The following is a 10930-nucleotide window of genomic DNA, read 5'->3' as shown; positions in this document are numbered from 1 at the left end:
ATTTTAAAACAAGAAAATCATGCTGTCTGGTTTGCTTAATATAAGGAATTTGAAGTATATTTTAGCAGTTACATTTACTTTTGATACATAAGTATATTTAAAGTCAAATACTTTTAGACTTTTACTCAAGTAGTATTTTACTGGGTGACTTTCACTTTTACTTGAGTCATTTTCTATTAAGGTACAGTAGACTTTTACTCAAGTATGAAAAATGCTAGCTGTGCCACTAGAGATCCTGGTTCGATTCCAGGCTCTGTCGCAGCCGGCCGCGACCGGGAGACCCATGGGGCGGCGCACAATTGGCCCAGCGCCGTCCAGGGTAGGGGAGGGTTTGGCCGGCAGGGATGTCCTTGTCCCTTCGCGCATTAGCGACTCCTGTGGCGGGCCGGGCGCAGTGCACACTGACTCAGTAGCCAGGTGTACGGTGTTTCCTCCGGCACATTGGTGCGGCTGGCTTCTGGGTTAAGCAGGCATTGTGTCAAGAAGCAGTGCGGCTAGGTTGGGCTGTGTTTCGGAGGACGCACGACTCTCGACCTTCGCCTCTCCCATGTCCGTACGGGAGTTGTAGCGATGGGACAAGACTGTAACTACCAATTGGATACCACCAAATTGGGGAGAAAATGGGGGTAAAATACCCCTCACAAAAAAAAAAGAATTGGGCTGCCTGTGTAAATTCAGCATAAGAGGCTCAAAGGCAGCTTCCCCAGGTAGGCTGCCTATCAATACAACCCTAGGGGCTTGATTCAATCTGCAGTGCCAAAGATCTGCATTGTAGAATGGTTGAAATCACGCTATAACACTGATCTTCCACGCTACTGATTGAACTCAGCCCTAACAGTCAGACTCACTTCCACACTGCAGTTCCCTCACTCATTCCACCACTACAGCCTCAATTCTAATTCAGCTATCACCTGTCAGTTCTGTCAAATCGCTGGACTGTTCTTAGTGATGGGGGTATGAAACGTCCCCAGACATATGGCTGAAATCAATGTACCATGTGCCACACATCAAGGATCAGAGGTTTATCATTGGCTCAGGTTTGAAAGTTCACCTTTGGTATAAACTGTGTAGGGAGGACAGCTGTTATACAGTTAACATTCCTCTCTCTCTCTCTCTCTCTCTCTCTCTCTCTCTCTCTCTCTCTCTCTCTCTCTCTCAATGCTGCTACTGTACTTACTGGATGGAAAAGTACACCAGACACACATGAACATTCAATTAAGAGAAAGAACCCTACTTCAGACAGGCCCGTTTCTGTTGGTTGGATTTTTGGGTAAACAACAATCCACCGCGAAGGGGACATCATGGCTTCTCAGCGGCTGTATCGGAGACTGGTGGAGCTCACCGTTCTGCTCACACTCCTGGCCCTCACAGGTAAGATAACTCTTTCTCTCTTTTTTTGGCTCCCTCTCTCTCTAGCTCTCTTCTTATTTTTCTTTCAACTATCTTTCTGTCTCCATCTCCCCTCACATCTATCGCTCTGTCCCCCCACACCTTCTACTCCAATAGATAATGCATACAGAAGGGAACAAAACGTAGATGAACACAACCTCTGCAGTAACATCTGCTACACTGAAGTGTTAATTAATATAGTGAAGAACCTCAAGTTTGAAGGTTGATGATATGTTTTATGAAGTTTTATCAGGTATCTGGGTTACCTAGGGAAAGTGATGAATTATTTCACATAATGCTTGAATGCATAAGGAGTTTCTTTCTCTTGTGTGGGAAAAGGACGAGCATGGGAGGATGGCAGACAGATGAAAATACAAAACAGACTTGGGAGATAAGTGAAATGTAGATTATACAGTATCTGTCATGTGTTACTGAAGACTAGCTGGCCATGGAGATTCCAATAATCCCTTTAATCTCAAAAGTATTTTCTAGCTGTCTCTATACCACCATTTTGCGAGAAGGGTTGCAGTGGTAGGGAAGAAGAGAACAAGGGGGAAGAGTGAGAGAGAGGTAGGGAAAGAGAGAGGGAGAGGTAGGAAGAAACAGGAGGGAAAATGAGATAGCAGACCAGGCAGATCTCTCAGTGGAAGGTCTGACTCATTGTTAAATGTGAGGCAGAAAATCGCAAACGTCCTATTTAATATTCCTACAACATGAAAGAACCGCTAGGCTGATGAGAAAAGTTCAGTGGGGATATTGCTCTTTTGATGTTCAGTGTTCATGTGTAACTTAGATTGGTGCAAAACACCTGCAAACAATTTCCTATAACCTCAACCATGTGCCCCATCTCTGGATGTTTGTGCATGTGTGTGTGTGCGTGTTTGTGTGTGTTAAGCCTCTACTGAATGGGCTGTGCTTTATCACACCACAAACTAACTCAATAATCATAATGGGCTAACCGTGGTCCTCTGTAGCTCAGCTGGTAGAGCACGGCGCTTGTAACGCCATGGTAGTGGGTTCGATCCCCGGGACCACCCATACACAAAAATGTATGCACGCATGACTGTTAGTCGCTTTGGATAAAAGCGTCTGCTAAATGGCATATTTATTTTATTTAGTATAGTACGGTCTCCTCTCATTGCTAAAGGGATTCTAGGCTATTCATTAACCCCACTAAGTGTCCTAATGACTATTTTTATCAGATGTTTCCAGTGAGAGCAGCTTGCACAAGATCCTGAAGAAAAGAGATGGTAATATTCACAGATAGCTTTTACATACACACATTAAACACTGTGCATACTTTACATTCTACTCCCTTTACACGTCTCCTCTCTGCCTCCCCCCAGTGGTGGGTGACAGTAGCACTCTGTCTAAGTCCAGAGTGGCAGTCGCTCCCGCCAAGGCCAAAGAGTTCCTGGCCAATCTACGGAGGCCCAAGAGGAACATCTGGGACCGCAGCAGGCCAGATGTGCAGCAGTGGATCATGCAGTTCATGTACATGGGCTTTGATGAGACGGTGAGTGGGGATAGGAGGGTTGAATGGGGTAGGGCCCTGAGTTTATTCTGACCCTGGGACCTGACTAGGAAAAATATAGGCCCTACTATGGGCCATTGTCATAGGCTATAGCCATGACCTGGAGTTTATCCTGGTCGAGTCACAAGGTTGGAAAAACTCCTGGCTCTAGATATGGTAAAAAAATAAATATATATCCTTTAGCATGATTGTACATTTTAATATGTAGAGTGAGAAATCTATAGATGGAGGGATAATGCCCAGCCTAATTTGTAGTCGTTATCAGACTAGATAAGAGCAGAAGGATGATTCTGTCACAGCAGGACCCAGAGACTCTATTCAAAGGAGAGATAATTATCCTCCAACACTATAGACATCACTGGGCCTGACACACTTTGAATACACACACACACACGCACACACACGCACACACACACAAACTCTCAAGCTTTCTCTTCTCTCTAGCTATGTTTCTTCGAGATCAATGATTTCGATGGAGATTTTTAGAAACACCAGGAACAAGGAGAAAAGCTTTGGAAAAACAAGTCAGAGAGTGGGGGACAGGAGAGAGCAGGGCCGGCCCTAGCCTTTTGGGGGCCCTAAGCGACATTCAGTTGGGGGCCCCCCCACCTCTCTGTAAAACATTTTAGTGGCCCCCCTCTTGATGGCAGAGATAATTTTTGTTGTTTTGAAGTTAATTTCCTGCAATTCCATACATTTTGCCATGGGGCGTAGACAGGCCCGGTGCCAGGATAAAGTGACTAAGGGGGCAGTTAACATTTTTTTGGGGTTCTTGCATTGGAATTATATCGAATTCTACTTATATCACGCTATACCACAATAAACATAGTTAAAATGCAGAGACTCCGAGACCATTGAGTGCCTTTGAAGTGACAGGTTGGCGCGAAATCTGTAGCCTATCTCCGCTGCACTGTATCAGCACAATGGACAGTGCCCTACACACTAAAGCAAGGCCATTTTGGTAATGAATATAGGCTTCAAGATAGATAGGCTGTTTGTAATAGGTGAATTACCCTATGTGAACACAGCTGTTTTACCAAAATAATGCTAACTAAATGCTGAAAGTAGTAACCTAGTTATTCATGCATGCAAACAAAAATGCTGAATAGCAGTTTGGTTTAGAATACCGACAACTGCGAATGCAAACAAATTAATGCGAACAGAACAAAAGAGCGGTACCAAGTAGGCCTAGTAAACTAAATATCAGATCGATACAGGCATGACACAATCTATATTTAGGCTAGTTACACTAACAGTAAACAAACACAGTAAATAAAAGGCAAATGGAGAACCAAATAACCAAAACAATAACCTACAGCCTGCTACAGTGAGATGCAGCCATGCACAGCCATCTTGCCACATAAATAGGCCTATGGGCCTGCTTCAAACATGGAAAATCATGCCGCTCATGAGTTCAGCAACACGTTGTGATATGGTACAATACACTTCTGTGGATCAAATTCGACCCACATAATCAATTAAGCAATTCCAGCCTACCATAACCGCGTTTCCAATACATACAGTTCCATTTAAAACCAATAGGCTACCAAGAAAACCCTAATAGAATGTATCTATTTCTATGATTAAAAATACCGATATGTAGCGATACCCAGGGGTGTCATTTGGGTTCTTGTATTGGAATTATATTGAATTCTGCTTATATCACGCTATACCACAATAAACATAAACGTTTGAATGCCGAAACCATTGAGTGCTTTTGACCAAGAAGTGACAGGTTGGTGCGAAATCTCCACTGCGCTCTATCAGCATCACGACTCCAACACCATCTTTAAGTTTGCCGACGACACAACGGTGGTAGGTCTGATCACAGACAACTATGAGACAGCCTATAGGGAGGTCAGAGACCTGGCAGTGCCAGGACAAAAACCTCTCCCTCAACGTGATCAAGACAAAGGAGCTGATTGTGGACTACAGGAAAAGGAGGGCAGAGCACACCCCCATTCACATCGACGGGGTTATAGCGGAGCAGGTCTAGAGCTTCAAGCTCCTTGGTGTCCACATCACCAACAAACTATCATGGTCCAAACACACCAAGACAGTCGTGAAGAGGGCACAAAAAAACGCCTATTCCCCCTTAGGAGACTGAAAAAATTTGGCATGGGTCCTCAGATCCTCAAAATGTTATACAGCTGCACCATCGAGAGCATCCTGACTGGTTTCATCACCACCTGGTATGGCAACTGCTCGACATCCAATCACAACGCGCTACAGAGGGTAGTGCGTACGGCCCAGTACATCACTGGGGCCAAGTTTTCTGCCATCCAGGACCTCTATACCAGGTGGTGTCAGAGGAAGGCCCTCAAAATTGTCAAAGAATCCAGCCACCCTCGTCATAGACTGTTCTCTCTGCTACCACATGGCAAGCGGTACAGGAGCGCCAAGTCTAGGTCCAAAAGGCTTCTAAACAGCTTCTACCCCAAAGCCATAAGACTGCTGAACAGTTAATCAGTTAATCACTTTACCCCTACCTACATGTACATATTACCTCAATTAGCTCGACTAACCTGTACTCCCGCACATTGACTCGGAACCGGTACCCCCTGTATATAGCCTCGTTATTGTTTTTTGATTGTGTTACTTTTTTTAAACTTTAGTTTATTTAGTAAATATTTTCTTAGCTCTTATTTTTCTTAACTGCATTGTTGGTTAAGGGCTTGTAAGTAAGCACTTCACGGTAAGGTCTACACCTGTTGCATTCGGCGCATGTGACAAATAAAATTTAACTTGATTTGATTTGACAGTGCCCTACACATTAAAGCAAGGCCATTGAAAACCTAGGCTGGCTAAGGAAGTCATTTTGCCATTTCATACCTAGGTTTTTGCTGAAATGACACCACTGGCTATACCACCAAGACTTTGATAAAAACCAACCAGCTAGTTTGTTTCTTACCTTTTCAGAAGAGTTACAGCCTCCTTGATGCTCTGTGGAACTTCCTGAGTAATTGATCATTCCATTCTCCTCAAAATCTTCTTGTAAGATCCCCCTCAAATGCCAGTTGGATTAGTTGAGCTTTCCTTGGGTGTAGCATGCTTCTTCTGTGCTGACTGAACACGTTTGTCAAAGTGGAAAATGACTTCTAACATGTGGCTGTGGACATCCCAAAAGTCTACCCATGTTTCAGTGCAGTAAGCACGGTCGGCATAGTAGAGAGAGGCCCAGAAAATAGTTGCAGAATATCAAGTGGGGTCCATTTGTCCTCATTGGAGCCGGAGCGGTCGATTTCAGTCTACAAAAACTGGCGAACGACAATTAACTTAGCTTCCACCAAATCTGTTTTGCTTATATCCAGTGGTATATCTCACTGGTCATCCCCAAAGCCAACACCTCCTTTGGCCGCCATTCCTTCCAGTTCTCTGCTGCTAATGACTGGAACGAACTGCAAAAATCTCTGAAGCTGGAGACTTATCTCCATCACTAACTTTAAGCATCAGTTGTCAGAGCAGCTTACCGATCACTGCACCTGTACACAGCCCATCTGTAATTAGCCCACCCAACTACCTCATCCCCATATTGTTATTTATTTTGCTAATTTGCACCCCAGTATCTCTATTTGCACATCTTCTTCTGCACATCTACAGTGGGGAAAAAAAGTATTTAGTCAGCCACCAATTGTGCATGTTCTCCCACTTAAAAAGATGAGAGAGGCCTGTAATTTTCATCATAGGTACACGTCAACTATGACAGACAAATTGAGAAAAAAAAATCCAGAAAATCACATTGTAGGATTTTTAATGAATTTATTTGCAAATTATGGTGGAAAATAAGTATTTGGTCACCTACAAACAAGCAAGATTTCTGGCTCTCACAGACCTGTAACTTCTTCTTTAAGAGGCTCCTCTGTCCTCCACTCGTTACCTGTATTAATGGCACCTGTTTGAACGTGTTATCAGTATAAAAGACACCTGTCCACAACCTCAAACAGTCACACTCCAAACTCCACTATGGCCAAGACCAAAGAGCTGTCAAAGGACACCAGAAACAAAATTGTAGACCTGCACCAGGCTGGGAAGACTGAATCTGCAATAGGTAAGCAGCTTGGTTTGAAGAAATCAACTGTGGGAGCAATTATTAGGAAATGGAAGACATACAAGACCACTGATAATCTCCCTTGATCTGGGGCTCCACGCAAGATCTCACCCCGTGGGGTCAAAATGATCACAAGAACGGTGAGCAAAAATCCCAGAACCACACGGGGGGACCTAGTGAATGACCTGCAGAGAGCTGGGGCCAAAGTAACAAAGCCTACCATCAGTAACACACTACGCCGCCAGGGACTCAAATCCTGCAGTGCCAGACGTGTCCCCCTGCTTAAGCCAGTACATGTCCAGGCCCATCTGAAGTTTGCTAGAGTGCATTTGGATGATCCAGAAGAGGATTGGGAGAATGTCATATGGTCAGATGAAACCAAAATAGAACTTTTTGGTAAAAACTCAACTCGTCGTGTTTGGAGGACAAAGAATGCTGAGTTGCATCCAAAGAACACCATACCTACTGTGAAGCATGGGGGTGGAAACATCATGCTTTGGGGCTGTTTTTCTGCAAAGGGACCAGGACGACTGATCCGTGTAAAGGAAAGAATGAATGGGGCCATGTATCGTGAGATTTTGAGTGAAAACCTCCTTCCATCAGCAAGGGCATTGAAGATGAAACGTGGCTGGATCTTTCAGCATGACAATGATCCCAAACACACCGCCCGGGCAACGAAGGAGTGGCTTCGTAAGAAGCATTTCAAGGTCCTGGAGTGGCCTAGCCAGTCTCCAGATCTCAACCCCATAGAAAATCTTTGGATGGAGTTGAAAGTCCGTGTTGCCCAGCGACAACCCCAAAACATCACTGCTCTAGAGGAGATCTGCATGGAGGAATGGGCCAAAATACCAGCAACAGTGTGTGAAAACCTTGTGAAGACTTACAGAAAATGTTTGACCTGTGTCATTGCCAACAAAGGGTATATAACAAAGTATTGAGAAACTTTTGTTATTGACCAAATACTTATTTTCCACCATAATTTGCAAATAAATTCATTACAAATCCTACAATGTGATTTTCTGGAAAAAAAATTCTCATTTTGTCTGTCATAGTTGACGTGTACCTATGATGAAAATTACAGGCCTCTCTCATCTTTTTAAGTGGGAGAACTTGCACAATTGTTGGCTGACTAAATACTTTTTTTCCCCACTGTATCACTCCAGTGTTAATACTAAATTGTAATTATTTTGCACTATGGCCTATTTATTGCCTTACCTCCATAACTTACTACATTTGCACACACTGTATATAGATTTTCTATTGTGTTATTGAGTATTACACATGTTTTATCCCATGTGTAACTCTATGTTGTTGTTGTTTTTATCGCACTGAATTGCTTTATCTTGGCCAGGTCGCAGTTGTAAATGAGAACTTGTTCTCAACTGGCTTACCTGGTTAAATAAAGGTGAAATAAAATATAAATTAAATAGTGGTTTAACCTTTCCGCCATAGCACTTCAAAACAATTTTTTATTTCCACAGTGCAGTGCATTTCAAATGCTTTTTGCTTGATGCGTGCCTAGAGAAACCTTTGGTACCATCAATAGCATGCTTCCAGCTATAATACCCAACTTGGGTGAAGGCCAATGTTTGGGTACTTTGCCAAGCCAATTTCTGACATCCATTGCAGCAGTGGCAGATTAACTGGTTCGAGCTAGCTAAATAGGCTAAGGCTAATAACACTAACCCTTTTTACAGCTAGCAAAGAAGCTAACTAAACTCTGTAGTGGTGGGGCATGAGGCAGAGTTGAATGAAGCAGCTTCAACGGTAAACTTGACCCCGCCCTTATAAATCCAAATAAAATATTACAGGAGGCGGTGTATCACGTTATTCATTTAGCTTACCACAAATGAGAAGCATTTTTCCCCGCTTTTTATGGAAACCCAAAGACGTCATACCTAACCGCTCCAGTGGCTTTCCATAACCACTCTACACACTCTGTCCATTGTGCTGACTCAGCGTAGCGGATACAGAATTTGGACTGGGGCCCCCTAGCTTATGTTGCTTATGCCTGGGGCTGGCCCTGAGAGAGGTAGAAATTGAGAAAAACAGGTTAGGAACAAAGTAAAAAAAAGGAAGGAGAAAGTTGTTTCCTCCTCAGTTTTGTAGACAGTTGACAGCACTGAGGTATAAAAAGAACTGGAGACTGCGTCCAAGATGTCCGACCGTTGTTTTCAAGGTAATCTACTCATGTTAGCATACGCCGATTCATGGCCCGTCTATATCCGGGTTTATACGGACCAACATCACATGCACACTAGCACTCAGCGCGCACAGGGAGCAGCAACATCATCATCACGTCATCCAAAAACAAAGCAGACATTGAGACATTGGATGAATATTTTTTAAATATCTTCAGCTGTGAGTGATGGATTAAAACACCTGCCTCAACGACAATCATTTGAATAATTCAATGGATGTTTTGTGCACAAAGGTGATGACTAAAGTGTCTTATTAGGAATGTTCAAATCTGACTTCTCTATGTGGCCGTGTATGGAAATTGTCTTTCTGGGCCAGGCGTCAGTTAAACTGTAGCAGCAGTCAAAACTAGACCGGAACCCTGGCCCCTTGGTTGACAGCTCCTGTAGGTCAGTCGGTAGGATTGCTTTAATGACTTCCTGTTCCCTGGACATGCCTCTCTGGCTGTTGGCTCCGACAGCCTTGGCATTTTAAACCATGTTGGTCTATACTCTATACATACTGTACCAGCCTTCCTCTTCAAGTCATCTCCACAACATCTGCTGAATCCCAAATCAACCCCATAGCCTCTTACCCCCTAAGCACTCTAGTAGATCTGAAAGGATCTGATGGGTATGAGAAACAAGTTAATTGCTTAACCCTACCTCTAAAAGGCTGAGTATATTTCACCATATTACTAGTGCCTTTCCAATGTTTCAGATCTTCTCAGTTGAGCTGAGGTTGCGGTCTAACTATGTGGTCTTGTTCTTTCGCTCCCCAGAGACTGGAGACGGACCTGTCCTACTGGATGGACCACGCACGGTCCAACGATCAGGGTCGTCAGCACCATTATGATGAGAACTCTCCCATCGGACCCAGAGACAGAGGGGCACACCGTCATGGAGCCAACGTCAACTATGACTACTACTAACTCCACACGCTCGCAGTCTCACCCCTTCTCCCAAAACTGAAGGCCAACTACTTCTCTCTTTCCCTCCCCTACTTCTAACACCAAACTCTACCTTACACCTATTACCATAACCCCAATGAACTTCCCGCTCCTCCTCTACTAACCCCAATGGATCTCACTCTCCTCCTCTACTAACCCCAATGGATCTCACTCTCCTCCTCTACTAACCCCAATGAACTTCCCGCTCCTCCTCTACTAACCCCAATGGATCTCACTCTCCTCCTCTACTAACCCCAATGGATCTCACTCTCCTCCTCTACTAACCCCAATGAATCTCCCTCTCCTCCTCTACTAACCCCAATGAATCTCCCTCTCCTCCTCTACTAACCCCAATGAATCTCCCTCTCCTCCTCTACTAACCCCAATGAATCTCCCTCTCCTCCTCTACTAACCCCAATGAACCTCCCTCTCCTCCTCTACGAACTCCTTCTCCCACTTCTCCCCAGCCTAATACTAATCTAATGACCCCTGCTCGAGATCGGTCTATCTTCTTCCTATCACCTTGCACCAGCTGTTGTTGTATACTGTTTGTATTGTGCATGTATTGTCAGTGTAAATAAAGACAGACTTATCGCTCAGCTCAGCCTCACATTATTGACTAACCTCCTCACTACCAGAATAGCAACAGTGATGCCAAGGTTTTAGAAGTGACACGCAAACATGGGAGACATATTATTGGAAATATTTTATTAAAATAGCATCTTCACCTGAAATTCACAAAGATCACAAAGGATACTCAGATAGAACCACAACACACGCTCACGGTGACGCAGAAACACACTCCTGGTGTGTGTTTGTGTCCAGGCTTACA

General features: G+C 44.0%; 1 protein-coding gene across 1 annotated transcript; it reads left to right on the top strand.

Annotated features, from left to right (window-relative positions):
* Positions 1–1301: 1301 nt before the first annotated feature.
* On the top strand, positions 1302–10696 carry LOC311129189 (augurin-A-like; the record flags this gene model as incomplete). The annotated part of the gene is made up of 4 exons (XM_084161501.1): positions 1302–1371; positions 2592–2639; positions 2736–2905; positions 9931–10696. The coding sequence occupies 4 exons, from the start codon at positions 1302–1304 to the stop codon at positions 10078–10080; spliced, it is 438 nt and encodes a 145-aa protein (XP_084017627.1). The 3' UTR covers positions 10081–10696.
* Between the last annotated feature and the right edge of the window lie 234 nt (positions 10697–10930).

This window comes from Coregonus lavaretus (assembly GCF_964263955.1).
Source record: "Coregonus lavaretus genome assembly, chromosome: 5".
In the NCBI taxonomy this organism is placed as follows: Eukaryota; Metazoa; Chordata; class Actinopteri; order Salmoniformes; family Salmonidae; genus Coregonus; species Coregonus lavaretus.
Note: the sequence above shows the minus strand (reverse complement) of the source record. Positions and strands in the feature narration are given on the sequence as shown.